This window comes from Pseudophryne corroboree, chromosome 2 (assembly GCF_028390025.1).
Source record: "Pseudophryne corroboree isolate aPseCor3 chromosome 2, aPseCor3.hap2, whole genome shotgun sequence".
NCBI classification, from domain to species: domain Eukaryota; kingdom Metazoa; phylum Chordata; class Amphibia; order Anura; family Myobatrachidae; genus Pseudophryne; species Pseudophryne corroboree.
Window position 1 is genome coordinate 488575476 of NC_086445.1, and position 21316 is coordinate 488596791.

General features: G+C 45.8%; 1 protein-coding gene across 1 annotated transcript in view; it reads left to right on the forward strand.

Moving 5' to 3' along the window:
• Nucleotides 1-21316, forward strand: part of PPM1E (protein phosphatase, Mg2+/Mn2+ dependent 1E) — a 459180-nt gene that overhangs the window by 389394 nt on the left and 48470 nt on the right. Inside the window, exon 4 of the mRNA XM_063953905.1 lies at nt 7393-7581. Within this exon, the coding sequence (XP_063809975.1) occupies nt 7393-7581 (189 nt within the window). The remainder of the gene's footprint in view (nt 1-7392; nt 7582-21316) is intronic.

A 21316-nucleotide genomic window follows, 5' to 3' on the forward strand; every position in this document is an offset into this window, starting at 1 on the left:
CGCACAAATAAAATAAAACATTTAAAAAAAAAATTATGTGGGTATGTTTTGTTTAACAAAAAAATGTTGGTTGTTTAAAAAAAAATGTTAGGAAGCTAAATGTCATTCAGCAGATACTACTAAGCAAAATGCTTGTAAAGGTTATTTTATTACTTCTATCAAATAGTGTGGTTGTCAAACCTTGATTGTTAGTAAGTGTAAACACAAATCGGTTAGTAGCATATATTTTCACAATCAACATGTGTTACAAAGTTAAACAATACCTTACATCAGGCATGTCCAAACTGCGGTCCGACAGCTGTTGTGAAACTACATATCCCAGCATGCCCTGACACCGTTTTGCTGTCAGAGAATGCTATAGCTGTGTCAGGGCATGCTGGGATGTGTAGTTTCACAACAGCTGGAGGGCCGCAGTTTGGACACGCCTGCCTTACATGTTTCTAAGTTCCAATACAGCTGAATGAAGTGATTTGTGGTCTGAGGTGTGAACTTCTTCAGCTGGGTGTAATGAAGCAATGATTGCAGTATACATGCAGTCTACAACTGAGGTCAGCTTGTGCAATTTTTAAGGTAGACCTGTAGTCACTCAGAAACTGCACATCAGAAAGGTGCGATCTGTTGTAAAAATTGCGAATGCACCGCCCACCGACCATCAGCATACGCCTAAAACACGCCCCTGATCATAGTTTTTGCCAGTCCAGCCCTTTAGTACGCCCCCTACATGCCTACTTTTCGTAGTGCATACGCAGTTTTTGCTAAGTCTCAGAATTTTTTTTCCTCAGTTTTTGCTATTTAAGTTGCAGAATTTGCGTTTTTACGCTTTTTTTTGCTAATTTTGATGATTTGCGATCATTGCTGAATTGGGCCCTATAACTGCAATTCTAGGTAAGGTGACAAAATGATGGGCATTTTACCAGTAAATTACAGGAGACTAAACATGTTTTATCACGAAGTCCCTGGTACCACCAGTGGAAAACTGTGAGACTACTGCTTTTATTATAGAAAATAGTGGTAGATTTGACCTATGGGCTGTGTCTCCCCCCCCCCCCCCCCCCCCCCCAGGTAAAATCCGCCACCCTGCTCAGCGTCAGTGAGCCAGATGTAGTCTGTGACTGCCAGACCGGGCTGCGATAAGCAGAGAGCTGGCTTTCTGTAGGTAGCCACTCTTTGCTTTTCGTGCTGCCCAGTTCGGCTTCTATGGGTGCAGTCAAATCTAACGGGGGAATTGAATTGTCAGTGAGTATCCCGCTAGGCCAAATTCGCACAACATCCACCGCACTTTACGATGGTGGGATCTTGCTCAAAAGTGTTCTCTACCCCATTAGTGTAGCGAGCACTTTTGGCCGAATAGGGGGGCGAATCGGCCATGCGAAGGGTGGGAAACACCATGGCAATTTGCCCCTTTCACTGGCAATTGAATTCCCTCTTATGTTTCTCCAACCAGACCTGACATTAATTTAATAATATTCACATCTAATAAACAGACCTTTCTCATACGTCCTAGAGGATGCTGGGGATGCTTCAAGAACCATGGGGTATAGACGGGATCTGCAGGAGACATGGGCACTTTAAGACTTTGATGGGGTGTGAACTGGCTCCTCCCTCTATGCCCCTCCTCCAGACTCCAGTTTAGAATCTGTGCCCAGGCAGACTGGATGCACAACTGAGGAGCTCTACTGAGTTTCTCGGAAAAGACTTTATGTTCGTTTTTTTATTTTCAGGGAGGCTGCTGGCAACGGTCTCCCTGCATCGTGGGACTTAGGGGAGAGAAGTCAGACCTACTTCTAGGGAGTTTAAAGGCTCTGCTTCTTGGCTACAGGACACCATTAGCTCCTGAGGGTTTGGAACACTAGGTACGCCTAGGGGTTCACTCCCAGAGCCCGCCGTCACCCCCCTTGCAGAGCCAGAAGTCAGAAGACAGGTGAGTAGAAGAAGAAAAAGAAGACTTCAGTGACGGCTTTCTGAGGTACCACACAGCGATCACACTGCACGACATGCTCCCATACACAGCGGCACTGTAGGGCGCGGGGGGTGGGCGCGCCCTGGGCAGCATTATAAACCTCTTGTTAGGATGGCAGAAGGTAATTGAGGTGCCTGGGCACTAAATTCGGACCCCCGCTGGCATTTATTTAAAAAAGAGCGGGCTGAAGCGCGCAATGTAGGGGGCGGGGCTTAGCCCTCACAGCTCACATCAGCGCCATTTTCTCTCCAGTGCATGCAGAGACGCTGGTCCTTCCTCGCCACTGCTGATAACAAGTAACAGGGTGCAAAACAGGGGGGGCACAGCAAATTTGGTGCAATATTAAGTAATATAAAGCGCTGCAGGGTGTGAGGCATTATATTTATGGTGTTCAGAACCGGGACAGGTGCTGGGTAGTGAGCTGGCAAACTCCCTCTGTGTTTCTCTGACAGGCTTTACTGTGGGTCTGTCCCCCTTTTGGCCCAGTGTGTCTGTGGGTGTCCGTACAGGTGTATCGGCATGTCTGAGGCAGAGTGCTCTTCCCAGGAGGAGACTGTGTTGGGGGCAGAAACGGCTGTGGGAGTGACCCTGTCGGCACCGCCGACTGCTGACTGGGTAAATGTGTTGAATGCTTTGAATGCTAATGTGGCTCTTATTAATAAGAGATTAGATAAATCTGAGTCTCAGAACCAGGTATGGAAAAAATCCGTGGAGGATGTGCTATCACAGGTACAGACCCCTTCGGGGTCACATAAACGTTTGTTTGCGCAGTTAGCAGACACGGGTACCGACACGGACTCTGACTCCAGTGTCGACTATAGTGATACCAGATTAGACCCAAAATTGTCGAAGAGCATTCAGTACATGATTGTGGCAATAAAAGACGTCTTACACATCACTGAGTACCCTGCTGTTCCTGATACTAGGGTCTGTATGTTTAAGGGAAAGAAATCTGAGGTAATGTTTACTCCCTCTCACGAACTGAATGGCCTTTTTGAAAAAATGTGGGAAAATCCTGACAGAAAGATTCCCAAAAGGATTCAAATGGCGTATCCTTTCCCCTCGGGGGATAGAGAAAAGTGGGAGTCACCTTCCGTTGTAGACAAGGCACTGTCACGTTTGTCTAAAAAGGCAGCTTTACCAACTCCTGACACGGCAGCCCTTAAGGATCCTGCGGATCGTAGGCAGGAAAATACGCTGAAATCCATTTATGTCACCACAGGTACACTGCTCAGACCAGCTATTGCATCTGCGTGGGTGAGTAGTGCTATTGAAAAATGGGCAGATAACTTGTCATCTGATATAGATACCCTGGACAGGGATACCATCCTTTTAACGCTGGGTTATATCAAGGACACTGCAGCCTACGTAAAGGAAGCGGCGAGAGATATTGGCCTCTTGGGATCAAGGGCCAATGCCATGGCAGTCTCAGCTAGGAGGGCATTGTGGATTCATCAATGGAATGCTGATGCTGACTCTAAGAAAGCTATGGAGTCTCTACCGTATAAGGGTGGTGTATTGTTTGGTGAAGGTCTCGTTGAACTGGTATCTACGGCTACCGCGGGTAAATCGTCATTTTTGCCTTATGTTCCTCCACAACAAAAGAAAGCGCACCACTTGCAGATGCAGTCCTTTCGGCCGAATAAATACAAAAAAAGCAGTGGTTATTCCTTCCTTGCTAATAGAGGAAGAGGAAAAGATAAAAGATTTCCGGCCGTGGCCGGTTCCCAGGAGCAGAAGTCCTCCCCGGCTTCTGCCAAATCCACCGCATGACGCTGGGGCTCCTCTGCGGGAGTCCGCACCGGTGGGGGCACGTCTCAAGCTGTTCAGTCAGTTCTGGGCTCGTTCGGCCCTAGACCCGTGGATTGTAGAAATAGTGTCCCAGGGGTACAAACTGGAGCTTCAAGACGTTCCCCCTCGACGTTTTTTCAAATCAGCCTTACCAGCTTCTCTTCCGAACAGGGAGGTAGTATGCGATGTAATACAAAAGTTGTGTCTAAATCAAGTTATTGTCAGGGTTCCCCCGGCACAACAGGGAGACGGCTTTTATTCAAACCTGTTTGTGGTCCCGAAGCCGGACGGCACGGTCAGACCAATTCTGAACCTAAAATCCCTAAATCTTTACCTAAAGAAATTCAAATTCAACATGGAATCTCTCCGAGCAGTGATCTCCAGTCTCGAGGAAGGGGATTTCATGGTGTCGGTCGACATAAAGGATGCCTACTTACACATCCCCATATATTCTCCGCATCAGGCTTACCTGAGGTTTGCTACTCAGGATTGTCATTACCAATTTCAGACATTGCCGTTTGGTCTGTCCACGGCTCCGAGGATTTTCACCAAGGTAATGGCGGAAATGATGGTCCTCCTTCGCAAGCAAGGAGTCGCGATTATCCCGTACCTGAACGATCTCCTGATAAAGGCGAGATCCAAAGACAAGCTGGAGCAGGACATTGCGCTCTCCCTGACAGTGTTGCAACAACATGGTTGGCTCCTAAACCTGCCGAAATCACAGTTGAATCCGACAACGCGGCTGTTGTTTTTGGGAATGGTTCTGGACACAGAATTACAGAGTTTTTCTTCCAGACGAGAAGGCTCTGGAAATTCAGAGTTTGGTAAAACTAATTCTGAAACCAGCGAGAGTGTCCATTCATCAATGCACTCGGTTGCTGGGGAAGATGGTGGCGGCCTACAAGGCCATACAGTTTGGCAGGTTCCATGCCAGAGTGTTTCAGTGGGATCTCTTAGACAAGTGGTCCGGATCCCATCTGCACATGCACCGGAAAATAGTCCTATCCTCCAAGACCAGAATTTCACTCCTGTGGTGGCTACACAGCTCTCACCTCCTAGAGGGATGCTGGTTCGGGATCCAGGACTGGATCCTAGTAACCACGGATGCGAGTCTCCGAGGCTGGGGAGCAGTCACACAGGGGGAAACCTTCCAGGGAAAATGGTCAGGCCAGGAAGTTTGTCTACACATAAATGTTCTGAAGTTAAGGGCCATTCGTCAAGCGGAACATCTTCTTTGCAATCTGCCCGTCCTGATACAGTCTGACAATATAACAGTAGTGGCGCACATAAACCGCCAGGGCGGAACAAAGAGCAGGGCGGCAATGGCAGAGGCCACAAAAGTTCTCCGCTGGGCGGAAAGACATACAAGCAGTCTGTCAGCGGTCTTCATTCCAGGAGTGGACAACTGGGAAGCAGACTTCCTCAGCAGACACGATCTCCATCCAGGAGAGTGGAGTCTTCATCAAGAGGTCTTTGCAGAAGTGACAAGTCTTTGGGGAATTCCTCAAATAGACATGATGGCATCTCGCATCAACAAGAAACTTCAGAGATATTGTTCCAGGTCGAGGGACCCTCAAGCAATAGCGGTGGACGCACTGGTAACACCATGGGTGTTTCAGTCGGTGTACGTGTTTCCTCCGCTTCCATTTATTCCGAAGGTGCTAAAGATGATAAGAAGAACGAAGGTTCAAGTGATCCTCATTGCTCCAGACTGGCCAAGGAGGGCTTGGTATCCAGATCTTCAGGAATTACTCATAAGAGATCCTTGGCCTCTTCCTCTTCGAGAGGATCTGTTACAACCGGGGCTGTGCGTGTACCACGACTTACCGCAGCTACGTTTGACGGCTTGGCGGTTGAGCGCCGGATCCTAGCCCGAAAGGGTATTCCCAGTGAAGTTATTCCCACACTTCTGCAGGCTAGAAAAGGAGTGAAGTCTAAACATTATCACCGTATTTGGAGAAAATATGTGTCTTGGTGTGAATCCAAGAAGGCTCCTACGGAGGAATTTCAGCTAGGACGTTTTCTCCATTTCCTGCAAGCATGTGTGGATGCGGGCCTAAAGTTAGGCTCGATTAAAGTACAGATTTCGTCCTTATCGGTTTTCTTTCAAAAGCAATTGGCCTCCTTTCCGAAAGTTCAGACCTTCGTGAAAGGAGTTTTGCACATCCAACCTCCCTTTGTGCCCCCAGTGGCCCCATGGGATCTTAACGTGGTGTTGCATTTTCTTCAATCACATTGGTTTGAACCTTTACAGAAGGTTGAGTTGAAATTTCTCACGTGGAAAGTGGTCATGCTATTGGCCTTGGAATCCGCAAGGCGGGTGTCTGAGTTAGCGGCTTTGTCTCACAAGAGTTCTTATTTAATCTTCCATGAAGATAGAGCAGAATTGAGGACTCGTCAACAATTTCTGCTGAAGGTGGTTTCATCGTTCCACATGAACCAGCCTATTGTGGTACCAGTGGCTACTGACGCCTTCGCGGAGACAAAATCCCTCGATGTTGTCAGGGCTTTGAAGATTTATGTCGCCAGAACGGCTCAACTTAGAAAAACAGAGGCTCTGTTTATCCTGTATGCTGCCAACAAGATTGGAACACCTGCTTCCAAGCAGACTATTGCGCGCTGGATCTGCAATACGATTCAACAGACTCATTCTACGGCTGGATTGCCGTTACCGAAATCAGTGAAGGCCCACTCTACCAGGAAAGTGGGCTCCTCCTGGGCGGCTGCCCGCGGGGTCTCGGCATTACAACTCTGCCGAGCAGCTACTTGGTCGGGTTCAAACACTTTTGCGAAATTTTACAAGTTTTATATCCTGGCTGATGAGGACCTCATGTTTGGTCAATCGGTGCTGCAGAGTCATCCGCACTTTCCCGCCCGTTCTAGAGCTTTGGTATAAACCCCATGGTTCTTGAAGCGTCCCCAGCATCCTCTAGGACGTATGAGAAAATAGGATTTTAATACCTTTTCTCTTAGTCCGTAGAGGATGCTGGGCGCTCGTCCCAGTGCAGACTCTATCTACAGTTTTTGGTTATGTTTACACACGGGTTGTGTTGTGTTATAGTCAGCCTGTTGCTGACGTTGTTCATGCTGTTGACTGGAGTTTGTTTACTGCCATGTTGTACGGCGTGTTTGAGGTGTGAGCTGGTATGTGTCCCACCTTAGTTACCTATAAATCCTTTCCTCGAAATGTCTGTCTCCCTGGGCACAGTTCCTAATACTGGAGTCTGGAGGAGGGGCATAGAGGGAGGAGCCAGTTCACACCCCTTCAAAGTCTTAAAGTGCCCATGTCTCCTGCGGATCCCGTCTATACCCCATGGTTCTTGAAGCGTCCCCAGCATCCTCTACAGACTAAGAGAAAAGAATTTACCGGTAGGTATTAAAATCCTATTTTTTTCCCTACGTACCAGACATTAAAACAATAGCACACTGTTTATTAGTTATTATTGCAAACTGTTCCTAAAAGTAACAGTATTCACTTTTAATGAAAGAAAAATTAAAATAAAGTTCCATAAATAGCATTTACATTTAATGTAAAGGTGTTGGTACAACAAAAGTATCATAAAATCTTATAATACTGTATAACAGAAAATATTCAATGACTTGAATCATCTACTTCTAACCTTTCTTTCCACAATCCCTAGGACCAAGAGGAGCAAGCGTATTTTGCTGTGTTTGATGGACATGGAGGAGTAGATGCCGCCATTTATGCTGCTGTCCATCTTCATGTAAATTTGGTACGTCAAGAAGTTTTCCCACAAGACCCAGCGGAAGCACTGTGCAGAGCATTTCGCATCACAGATGAAAGCTTTGTAAAGAAAGCAGCCCGTGAGGTCAGTATGTTGAATGATTTGTGTTTGACTTATGTCTTCCAAGGAAGGACTGCAACAAAAAAAAACATTTAGTATTAGTAAAGCTTTATCTACTGTATTAGATAATATGAAAATTACATATAGGGAATCCAATGCAGTAGAAATGGACACATTTAACAAAGTTAGAAGGCCGGAACAAAGGTTTATATTGTGCAAGGAAAAAGCTGTAAATGTATGGCTGGGTACATTAATGAGAACAGCTACAGATGGGTCCACAGTTATCTTGGCTAGTTTGCTGCGCCTAGGCACAACATGGTTTATTGTCATAAACCCTTCATCTATTGTTCTCAGCTGAAATACAATACAGAGAACAATACAGCAGGGGATTAAGTCCGACTGGCCAGTCTCAGTTAATCCTATTAAAGGTCAAGATAAACATGGACCCATCTGTATGTAAAATAGGGAATTTGGGATTGTGTCAGGATTGTCGCCAATCCTGACACAACCACGATTTTCCAACATTTATATTGAGGGTACTAAGGGTGGCTCTTGTGCCTGGGAAGGCCTGCAAGCATCCAAAGAAGTGACCACTTATTTCTTCATTAGCTATGTTAAATAGTATGTGTGGTCTTTATGCGCTAGGCACCGCTGTATTTTTGTTATATGATAATGCATTTACACACAACACCGTATATACGTAGTATATAAACATAGCATAGCAGTTTCATATATTTACTTAACATATTTATATCAGGACAAATTAGCAGGATTTTATATCAATTTATTAACAGTATACAATGCATGATACTAATTGTGCCAGCACTGACAAACACATATTGTAGCCAGCAATGCCCAGCATATACTGTATAACAATATTCAGTTACAGTGCCAATTTTACTTAATGAGCATGTACCAATAGTAGATTACACATATTTATGTTATAATGAGCAGAATTTACCAGCATGAGTCAGTAGTAGTGTTCTTTTCTTTTCTGGATATTCTGACACTGGACAGCTGCACTTGCATAGTTTAAGTAGGTGCTATATCTTGTATTACTGTATTATACTGTAGGTTGTATACATAATAAAATTATTATTATATTATGTTCTTAACAAGCTCTTTTTTTCCCCTCTTTGAGGGAACAGTTTAAATACAACTTTAAGCCTTGATCATCTCATTATAAGGCTGCTGGTCTGTCTTTAATGGCCACCATACATCAGGGGCAGAGATTCCCTGATCCGCCGACACCGCCGTTCCGCTGACCGGCCAGCGATGGTCTGTGATTCGTCAGGGAATTGGGGAAATTAAACATGTAAAAAAATAAAGATTCCTCCGTTTCCAACCAAACACGGTGTGGTTCGGGGAATTGGGATTTTTAATATTCCTGATACCCAGCTGTAAGGGGATCAGAACATTGCAGCAATTTATTGCTGATGTATGTGGGCCCTAACACTGTTTACTTATCTTAAAAACCAATCAATCAATCAATCAATCAATCAATCACAGCTACCAGTATAGCTTCTTGGCTGGATTCTAACCACTACCCCAGTACAGTGGTGCTATAACGCAATCTGCAGTGAGGCACATTTCTGCGGCACAGCAGTGGAGGGTGGGACTGGGATCACACAACTGGCTGTACCACACCACTTCCTATACCTCCCACCTGGAGATTGATGATTTACAGACACTTCTACCTTCCTTCAGTCCAAACTGTACATTAAGGGGCAGATTTAACAACAAGTGATGTTCTTGTTGATAAATGATGCTCTAGACCAGTGTTTCCCAACCTCGGTGCTCAAAGCACACTAACAGTCCTGGTTTTAGTGCTATCCCTGCTTGAACACAGGTGACTTAATTAGTACCTCAGTTATTTTGATTTAACCATCTGTGCTGAAGCCTGGATATCACTAAAACCTGCACTGTTGGTGTGCCTTGAGGACCGCGGTTGGGAATGCCTGCTCTAGACAATAAGCTCCTGTCATTTTTTAAACACATGACAGTTACAAGCTTATTGGCTGGAGCACCATTTAGCATTCGTGAAGAGTGATAACAAGAATATCACTTGTTGTTAATCTGCCCTTGAGTTTGCAGAGGTGTCTCCATACAGTGCATACTTTACACTGCAGTAAATGGTCTCCAGTCGAGGTATCTATTTTATGAACTTTAATCATATTTAGGAAAACATAACCTACAGTGCCTTGCTAAAGTATTCACCCCCCCCTTTGCATTTTTCATGTTTTATTGCCTCACAACCTGGAATTTAAATTTATTGTTTAAAGGTTTGCATCGTTTCATTCACAGAACATGCCTACAACTTTGAAGATGTTTTTCTTTTTTTTTTATTGTGAAGCAAACAACAAATAGGACAAAATAACAGAAAACTTCAGCGTGCATAACTATTCACCCCCCTAAAGTCAGTACTTTGTAGAGCCACCTTTTGCGGCAATTACAGCAGCAAGTCACTTTGAATAAGTTTCTATGAGCTTGCCACTGGGATTTTTGCCCATTCCTCAAGGCAAAACTGCTCCAGCTCCTTCAAGTCTGACCACAGATTCTCAATTGGGTTGAGATCTGGGCTTTGACTAGGCCATTCTAACACATTTAAATGTTTCCCCTTAAACCACTCGAGTGTTGCTTTAGCAGTATGCTTTCGGGTCATTGTCCTGCTGGAAGGTGAACCTCCGTCCCAGTCTCCAATCACAGGCAGACTGAAACAGGTTTTGCTCAAGAATATCTCTGTATTTAGCACCATCCATTTTTCCCTGGACTCGAAACAGTTTCCCAGTCTCTACTGCTGAATAACATCCCCACAGCATGATGCTGCCACCACCATGTTTCACTGTCGGATGGTGTTCTTGGGGTGATGGGATCTGTTGAGTTTGCGCCAGACATAGTGTTTTCCTTGGTGACCGAAAAGTTAAATTTTAGTCTCATCTGACCAGAGCACCTTCCTCCATACATTTGGGCAGTCATCCACATGCCTTTTGGCAAACTCAAAACGTGCCTTCTTATTTTTAACACTAAGTAATGGCTTTTTTCTGGACACTCTTCCATAAAGCTAACTGTTAATTTACATTTTGGAGCTGATTGGCTGGTGCGTTTATCACCTTGCATTTATCCAGAGCCAGCCCTAGGCATAGGCAAACTAGGCAAATGCCTAGGGCATTTGGTATGCCTAGGGGCATCAGCAGCTTCTGCTGATTAAAATGATATGCGGCATGCCTATATACTGTGTGTAGCATTTCATATGCAGATAAAGCCACAGTCTCTCACAGTATATAGGCATGCTGCATATCATTTTAATCAGCAGAAGTTGCTTGTGCATCCTAACCACATAGCAATGCCCATAAGTTGCATTTACATCAAGAAAAGTCATCCGACGTTAGCATTGAGACAAGATTTATGAGGACACTTCTGTATCCAAGCAGAGGCAGAGGTCACAGTGTTAGCGGCTGTGTGAGTGCTGTGTGTGAGTGGGTTGGTTGTGCAGTAGTGTTCGGCATATGTATAAGGGGCCTAATTCTGAGTTGATCGCAGCAGAAAATTTGTTAGCAGTTGGGCAAAATCATGTGTACTGCAAGGGGGGCAGATATAACATGTGCAGAGAGAGTTAGATTTGGGTGGGGTCTGTTCAAAGTGAAATCTAAATTGCAGTGTAAAAATAAAGCAGACAGTATTTACCCTGCACAGAAACAATATAACCCACCCAAATCTAACTCTCTTTGCAAATGTTATATCTGCACCCCCTGCAGTGCACATGGTTTTGCCCAATTGCAAACAAACTTGCTGCTGTGATCAACTCAGAATTACCCCCAAGGGGCATTATGTGTGTCATGTGTATAAATGCATTAATAATGTGCAGCAATTGTGTAAGGGGCACTATGTGTGTCATTATGTTTATAAGGGCATTAATAATGTGCGGCATATGTGTAACAGGGTACTATTGTATGTGTGTCATTATGTGTATAAGGGCATTAATAACGTGCGGCATATGTGTAATGGGCATTATGTGTGGCATTATGTGTATAAGGGCCCTAATAATGTGCGGCATACGTGTAAGGGACATTTTGTGTATAAGGGCATTAATAAAGGTTGTCATAATGTGTAAGGCGCATTATATTTATAAGGACATTAATAATGTGTGTCATATGTGTAAGGGGCATTACAGTGTGGTATTATGTGTATAAATGCATTACTAATGTGTGGAATTATGTGCATAAGTTGCTCTACTGTGTGGCGTAATGTATAAAAAGAGCACTACTGTATGGTGTAATGTGAATAAAGAGCAATTCAGTGTGGTGTAATGTGAATAAGTGGCACTACTGTGAGGAGTAATGTATATAAGGTATAGTGGTACTACTGTGTGATATAACGTGAATTAGGGACACTATTGCATGATAAAATGTGAATAAAGTTGTAGTACTGTGAGGCGTAATTTGAATTAGGGGTACTATTGTGTGGCCATGCCCCTTGCCAGCAAAAACACACCCCTTTTTGGGTTGTGCGCCGACTGTTCTTATTTAAAATATAGGGGATAGGAAACTCAAAATAAGGACTGCTATGGGTGAGGGGTGATGGTGCTGGGAAAGGGGTGCACTGTCAGAGGCGGAACTAGTGGTGATGCTAGGGGGCACCAGCCAATATCTTGCCTAGGGCATCATATTGGTTAGGGCCGGCTCTGCATTTATCACTAGTTTATCACTTCTTTATGCCTTCTCCAGGTTAATACATCTGATTTTTTTTCACATCTGTGTGCGACTGAGGGCTATTTTCTCGTGCCAGGTTCCGTTGTGACTCATCTGCAATTTTATATCAATAAATCAATTTGTTTATTTTCACTACAACAGTAAAAAATGCATAAGTGAAATTACAATGCACTCTCACAACTCCTGTATAATATTTAAAATACAACAGCATTAAACTTTAAACACATTAAACTTTAAACAAACATACCTTTACCTTTTGTAGAATAGATTCCCAGCCTACTCCCCAGAGTCCATAATTGTAAAGTGGAGAATATTGCTATTTCTAATCACCCCTACCTGGTGTACCCTGTCCCTCTGTACCCTCAGAGTCTCATACCTCCCAACTTTTCAGCTGCAGAAAGAGGGGGAAAGGGGGCGTGGCCTCAGGGATAGGGGCATGGCTTGGCGGGAGTGCCCCGATTTTCATCACTGAGGGGCCATGCCCAGCGCTCTGCTGGCATACCCCCTATCCCTCCGTCTCTAGTGAATAGGCGCTGTGCACGTGCGCACAGCATCTATTTACCGCTGCTCTACTAAGCAGAGCAGCGAGTGACAACTGCCACCCACCCCCCCATCGCGGGACACTTCTGGGACAGCGGGACAGTCCCAGTAAAGTCCCAGAAAAACGGGACTGTCCCGCGAAAATCAGGACAGTTGGGAGGTATGGAGTCTCCTCTTTTATTTGCCAATTTCTTTCATATGTGTACACCTCATCTGAGTTTATATTGTATTTAGAGGGTTCAACTCTGCTGACAGCAGCAGAGCATACAATACCTGACAAAGTTGAACATCCCATCTAAGGTAGCGGCGTAGCACACCGTCAAGCACATGTTCCATATTTTTAAGTATTACAGTATACAGCACACTGAGGATGTGAACTGTTTTGGGCAACTTTGAAGCTGATATTGTGAGGGCATATTATTGCATACTTTGTTAATAAATGAAAAACATGTAATTAGAGATTTCAGTAATTGAGCATGGCATACTTCTGATACTTGCCAAACATATATAACGCATACTGACACTATACTGTATGTACAGAACGTGCTCAGTGTACTTTGGATGATCAGAAGCATCGCTATTTCAGCTGGGGCAGTAAAGCTAGCTGTTGTCAAATGTAGTTAAAAGCCCCCCTCCCGCCTTCTAATATCCTTAAGACACCCAAACTTTATCTATTACTTCTGATATAACAAATTCTTTTTTAAATTATTTGAAAGAATATATACCGCACCACCAGGTGACCCGGCCTTAGGGATGAATTTCATTCGATCGGCTGGCTCCCCCAATTTAACTTGAGTCTGTGACTATGCCGGACTCTGAACAGGAGTTACTGTTACCTATCAGGCAGATAGAAAGAGGCAAGTCATCAGGCCTGGATGGGTTGTGTGCCGAATATTATAAACTACTGTACCCTAATATTGTCCTGCATTTAGCTTTGCATAATTCCATTTTGTCAGGCAATAGCACCCATAATGCATTTAATCAAGCTCATATTGTGGTGCTGCCGTAGCCTGGTAAAGATCCTACTTTGGTGCAATCTCGTTGGCCTATATCTCTGTTAAATCAAGATCTCAAACGTCTGTCCAAAATAATGGCACAGAGGCTACAAGCTCTACTTTCTAAATGACTTCACTCATCCCCAGTGCTTAAAGTGGTCCTAGAGAGGTTTCTCTCATAGCGTGCACTGACAGGGCTGGAAGCCGGAGCTCAGTAGTGAGCTCCGGCTTCCGCTGTGGAGAGCGAGAGCCGGGCGATCTCAGCGAGCGCCCGGCATCTCTGTTCGGCACAAGGCACCCATCGGGTTAGGTGAGGCGGAACTGCTTTCCATCTCCAAGGGCAACTGACGGAACGCAGTTCCGCCCCGTTCTGGCTCACTTTAACCCCTGCTCATCCCAGACGGGCTTTGTGAAAGGTAGATCCTCCATGGACAACATGCGCCAATTAATACCTGTTTTAACCAAGCTCCTTCAGACTCCTAATGGTACATCTTTAGTGTTGAGTTGTGATGCTGATAAGGCATGTGACCAGGTATCCTGGTTGCATTTGCTGCAACTCCTTTATTTTTAACAGTTCAGGTCTGATCTTGTTAAATGATCAGACCAGACCCCTCTGTTTTACTCTAGCTTTAGAGCTACTTGTCACTTTTATTTGAACACTGCATGACATGGTATTGAGATTGGCCTGCATGTTTTAAAAGTATCGGCGTACACTGATGACTTATTGCTGTACTTCACTAATCCTCATATGGCCTTTCCTGGTCTCCTGCAGTTACTTTAGGATTTTCACTGTATATTAGTTTTTTTATAATAAGGCCAATACAGAGGCAATAGCCTTGCTTGCGGGAACTGCTGCAGAGAACTGGAATTGTACATTCCCTTTTCAATAGGCTCCCTCTATACCATACTTGCCTACTCTCCCGGAAGCTGCGGGAGGCTCACGTTTTTTGGGGTAGCCCCCCGCACCCCCGGAAGAGTAGGCAATCTAGTGATGCGGGCAGGATGGAGAGATAATCCCCCATATTCGTGGGTCCGTCACGCGGGAAAGGAGTTAAAATGATGCAAATCATTTGATGATGTCACAGCCCGGCCCCGCCCCCGAAGTCTCCTGCAGCGTCTCCTCTCCGGGCTTCTTCCGGAGAGGAGAAATTGAAAGTAGGCAAGCATGGTCTATACTCACATACTTAGAAATTAAGATATTTATTAATCCCTTTGACCTACAGTATATGCTGCTAATTTCCCTGAGATAATCAGCTGCACTTTAGGTAATATTCACGCCTGGAAACACTTGCCGCTCTCTTAATTAGGTAGATTAGATATCTAATAAAACATAAATAAATAACTAATAAAAGTCATCTCTTTCCAGATGTTACTGACTGATGCAGACCAGAACATTTTTAATAAAGCTATTAGTAAGTTCATCTGGTCACGTAAAAAGCTTAAAATATCTTTGTTTACGGAGTCAACCTCCGACATTAGGAGTTAGTCTTCCGTGTATTAGAACTTATGTCTTAGCTGCAAACTATCGTTATGCTGTGGACTGGCTGTGAGACTTTGAGGAATATACTAATACTACCTTAGAAAAAGGCTCCTGCATATAAGACCAACCGCATTCCCTTCTTCGGTCGCTGACCCATAAAGTAGGGTTTCGGGGGAATCTTACCTTAACTGTGTTAAACTCTTGGGGGCTAGCCTCCAGGGTATTTATTTAGTTTATGAGCTTTTAGATCAGCAGACACTTAAAATGCTCTCTTTTGACCCGTTGGGAGCGGCGTTTCCACACTTTCATATCCCATTATTTGCGTCTTATGAAATCCATCGATACGTTGTTAAATTGTTATCTAAATTGACAGAAGCTGACAGAGAACATGTGCTTGACGGTGTGCTTCGCCGCTGCCTTAGATGGGATGTTCATCTTTGTCAGGTATTGAATGCTCTGATGTTGTCAGCAGAGTTGAACCTCATGTATATCTCCAACTTTGACAGCTGTGGATGTGGGACAGAGTGCATGTGTATCTGATAGGGGGCGGAGCCTTGGGAAAAGGGGCAGAGCCTCACTGCACCTCTGATCATGTCACTGTGGTGGGTGTCTAGCTCTCTCCGAGATGTTGGGCTGTCCACAGCACCCCCCCAATGTACTGTGAATAGATGCCGTGTGTATGCGCACAACATCTAATCTGCTGTGTGTACTTCCCCCCACCACAGAACACTGGTCCACGTGTGAGACAGTCCCAGTGAAATGGGACTGTCACGTTGAATGCGGGACAGTTGGGTGGTATGTCTTATTTCTGCAGTGGGCGAGAGCCTTTTCTGTTAGCCTAGGGCAGGATACTTATGCTTAGGGTAGACAGCCAGTCAAGCAATGGGCTGATCTGCTCCTCCTCCCTGATGTCTGTCAGGCTGGCTCACCGCTCACTTCTGACTACCCTCTACTTCTATATTACCCTTTGCCCTCTGCTGACCTCTTGCATCAGTTCCTGCTCTTCTCTCCCCTCTTGCTCCTACCACTCCCTGCCCTCTTGTTTTACACTGCACTCTTTCCTCATGACTCCTCCCTCCTGCTTCTCCATCTCCTCCTGTTTCTCACTATTCCTCCTTCCTGTCACATCTAGACTTGCACACACGCTTTCTACCAGAGCCGGCCCTAACCAATATGATGCCCCTAGGCATATCAAATGCCCTAGGCAATTGCCTAGTTTGCCTATGCCTATGGCCGGCTCTGCTTTCTACCCTCCTGGGGCAGCGAGAGGGACTTTGCATTGATCTGTGAGTTTCCCTCAGAATCTGCTAGAGTAAGCAACCTTGCCTTAAGCCCATTATCACGAATATTAAAATGACAATAACAACTTCAGAATTTTATTCACATAAACAAATGCAGAACGATATAATTCAACTGTAATACGCAGTAAACACAGATGCATTGCTAGTGACTCTATTGTTGTTGGATCCCAATACGTATGGAAAACACAATGTGCAAGTAAACATGACAAAGTGGGGTGGCATGTCTTGTGCCCCCATCTAGAGTGTTTCCTACCCCTGGGGAGTATATGTACGCCTGATGAAGAACCACAGCTGTAGGCATAGCATCTAAATTGGGACAGAACATGGCAGCACTCACACAGTAAGGGGCCTAACACTTTTGAAATTAACAGTGTTAGTTGTGAATGGTAAAGTCACATTATCCTATTGGCACGTAAGGCACGTGCCTAGGGGTGGCACTTGTTGGGGAGCGGTACATGAATGTATATGTGTTGATACTGCCAGCCAGAAATATACCAGTAACTACAGAATATTTCCACTGTACTGTTATATATTCCAACTTGATTAGAGTGTAAACTGGCAGGACATGCACATATGGCTGCCCCTGGAAGCTGCTCCACTTAGTAAATATGTATACATAATTAAAAATAAAAAATGTGTCTTTTTTTTAATCACTCTATTAAATTGGCTATCCTCAAATGAGGGCTTATAAACAATCATAATACAAATAGGCGGGGGGGGGGGGACAGCGGCTGTTACTGTTGTGCCTAGGGACGCACTTACCCCTAAATCCGCCCCTGGCTATTGGTACACAATATGATAATGTAATATATAAAATAGTGTCCACAGACAACGCTACATCCTTTTTTCACCAAGTAAAAATAAAATGTGAATCTTCTTTCCTTTAGTAATCTGGGCGAAAATGACAAATAGGTAATGTGAATAAACAGCCACAGCTCAACTGTACAGGCCAATCTGCAGACAGAAAAACAGGATTTTGGTACTCACCATTAAATCCTTTTCTCCTAGTCCGTAGAGGATGCTGGGGACTCCAAAAGGACCATGGGCTATAGACGGGATCCGCAGGAGCTTGGGCACACTAAAAAGACTTAATACTGGGTGTGAACTGGCTCCTCCCTCTATGCCCCTCCTCCAGACCTCAGTTATAGGAACTGTGCCCAGGAGAGACGGACAGTACAAGGAAAGATTTTTGTTTTAACTAAGGGCTACCAAACTACCAGCCCACACCATAAACATACCGTACAACCGGAATAACGCCAAACCAGATAACAGTATGCATAAAACTCCAGCAACCAGCTGCAACAAACCAATACACAACTCGTGTACAAACTAACTTAACCAGTAAGAAAGCACACTGCAAGTAATAGTCCGCACTGGGACGGGCACCCAGCATCCTCTACGGACTAGGAGAAAAGGATTTAACGGTGAGTACCAAAATCCTGTTTTCTCTTACGTCCTAGAGGATGCTGGGGACTTCAAAAGGACCATGGGGATTATACCAAAGCTCCATAACGGGCGGGAGAGTGCGGACGACTCTGCAGCACCGACTGAGCAAACGCCAGGTCCTCATCGGCCAGGGTATCAAACTTTTAGAACTTAGCAAAAGTGTTCGAACCCGACCAAGTAGCTGCTCGGCAAAGCTGTAGCGCCGAGACACCTCGGGCAGCCGCCCAAGATGAGCCCACTTTCCTGGTAGAATGGGCTTTAACCGATTTCGGCACCGGCAGTCCTACCGAAGAATGAGCCTGCTGGATCGTACTACAAATCCAGTGTGCAATAGTCTGTTTTGAAGCGAGATGACCAATCTTGTTGGCCGCATACAAAACAAACAACGCTTCAGTTTTCCTAGTAACAGCTGTCCTAGAAACATATACTTTTAACGCTCTTACAACATCCAGAGATTTTGGAATCGCCACCTCTTCCGTAGCTACCGGAACCACAATAGGTTGGTTAATGTGAAATGAAGAAACCACCTTCGGTAGAAATTGTTGACGAGTCCTCAATTCCGCCCTATCCGAATGAAAAATCAAGTACGGGCTCTTATGAGATAAAGCTGCCAATTCCGACACTCGCCTGGCAGATGCCAGCGCCAAAAGCATAACGACCTTCCAAGTGAGAAATTTCAACTCAACCTTACGCAAAGGTTCAAACCAGGAAGACATTAGAAACCGTAAGATGACATCGAGGTCCCATGGAGCTACAGGAGGTACAAACGGCGGATTGATATGCATTACACCCTTCACAAAGGTCTGAACCTCTGGGAGGGCAGCTAACTCTTTTTGAAAGAAAATAGACAAAGCCGAAATTTGCACTTTGATGGAACCCAATTTCAGGCCTGCATCTACGCCCGCCTGTAAAAAGTGGAGAAAACGACCCAAGTGAAAATCCTCCGCAGGAGCCTTTTTAAGCTCACACCAGGAAACATACTTCCTCCAGATACGGTGATAGTGTTTCGCCGTAACCTCTCTCCTAGCCTTAATGAGAGTTGGAATGACTTCCCTGGGAATACCCTTACGAGCTAAGATCTGGCGCTCAACCTCCATGCCGTCAAACGCAGCCGCGGTAAGTCTGGAAACACGCATGGACCCTGCAACAACAGATCCTCTCTTAGAGGAAGTGGGCCCAGGATCTTCCACCAGCAAGTCCTGAAGATCCGGGTACCAGGCCCTTCTTGGCCAGTCTGGAACGACGAGAATCGCCTGAACCCTTGCTCGATGAATGATCCCCAGCACCTTTGGAATGAGAGGAAGTGGAGGGAACACATACACCGACTGGAAGACCCACGGAGACACCAGGGCGTCCACTGCAGTGGCTTGTGGGTCCCTTGACCTGGAACAATACCTCGGGAGCTTCTTGTTGAGCCGAGACGCCATCATGTCTATCAACGGAATTCCCCAGCGTCTTGTCACTTCTGCAAATACCTCTTGGTGCAGAGCCCACTCTCCCGGATGGAGGTCGTGTCTGCTGAGGAAATCCGCTTCCCAGTTGTCCACCCCCGGTAGGAAAACTGCTGACAGTGCGCTGACGTGTTGTTCCGCCCAGCGAAGGATCTTCGTGGCCTCCGCCATTGCCGCTCTGCTCCTCGTTCCGCCTTGCCGGTTTATATGGGCCACCGCTGGGATGTTGTCTGACTGTACCAGGACCGGTCGATCCTGAAGAAGACTTCTTGCTTGGAGCAGGCCGTTGTAAATGGCTCTTAACTCGAGAATATTTATGTGGAGACAGGCTTCCTGGAGCGACCATTTTCCCTGGAAATTTCTTCCTTGGGTGACTGCGCCCCAGCCCCGGAGACTTGCATCTGTCGTCAGAAGTACCCAATCCAGGATACCGAATCGGCGTCCCCCCAGGAGGTGATGAGCCTGTAGCCACCACAGGAGAGAAATTCTGGCTCTGGGAGATAGACTTATCTTCTGGTGAATGTGTAGATGAGATCCGGACCATTTGCTCAGCAAGTCCCACTGAAACACGCGGGCGTGAAATCTGCCAAATGGAATGGCTTCGTACGCCGCAACCATCTTCCCCAGAACCCGAGTACAATAATGGATTGACACACTCGTCGGCTTCAGAAGTTCTCTGACCGTCGTCTGCAGTTCCCGAGCCTTTTCTTCTGGAAGGAATACCTTCTGTAACTCCGTGTCCAGAATCATGCCCAGAAAAGGAAGCCGAGTGGTCGGAATCAACTGGGATTTCGGCAAATTGAGCACCCAACCGTGCTGTCGCAGAACCGATAGTGACAACTCTACACTTCTCAGCAACCGTTCCTTGGACCTCGCCTTTATCAGGAGATCGTCCAAGTACGGGATAATTGAAACCCCTTGTTTGCGAAGAAGAACCATCATTTCTGCATTGACCTTGGTGAAAATCCTCGGAGCCGTGGAAAGCCCAAACGGCAACGTCTGAAATTGGTAATGAGAATCCTGTATCGCAAACCTGAGGAAAGCCTGATGTGGAGGATATATCGGCACATGTAAGTAGGCATCCTTTATGTCGACTGACGCCATAAAATCCCCCCCCCCCCCCCCCCTCCAGGCTGGCAAACACCGCTCGAAGGGATTCCATCTTGAACTTGAAGACTTTCAAGTATGGATTGAGGGATTTTAGATTTAGAATTGGTCTGACCGAACCGTCCGGTTTCGAAACCACAAAGACGCTCGAGTAGAACCCCTCCCCCCGCTGGGACGGAGGGACGGGAACAATGACCTTCTGTAGACACAATTTTTGAATCGCCGCCCGGACCACCTCCCTGTCCGGAAGAACCACTGGTAATGCCGAAATGAAGAACCGGTGAGGGGGCATCTCCTGAAACTCCAGTTTGTATCCTTGAGACACGATTTCTAACACCCAAGGATCCAGGTCTGATTGAATCCAGACCTGGCTGAATACCTGTAGACGGACCCCCACCGGTCCGGACCCCCCCAGGGAAGCCCCAGCGTCATGCGGTGGACTTGTTAGCAGCCGGGGAGGACTTCTGGTCCTGTGCGCCTGAGGCTGCAGGAAGTTTTCTTCCCCGTCCTCTACCCTTTGAGGCGAGGAAAGACGAACCTTTCCCACGTCTGTATTTATTGTGACGAAAGGACTGCATTTGTTGATGTGGTGCCTTTTTCTGTTGTGTGGAAACATAAGGAAGAAAAGAGGACTTACCCGCAGTCGCGGTTGAGACTAGGTCCGCCAGGCCGTCCCCAAACAAGACAGTACATTTAAAGGGTAGAGCTTCCATAGACCTCTTGGAGTCGG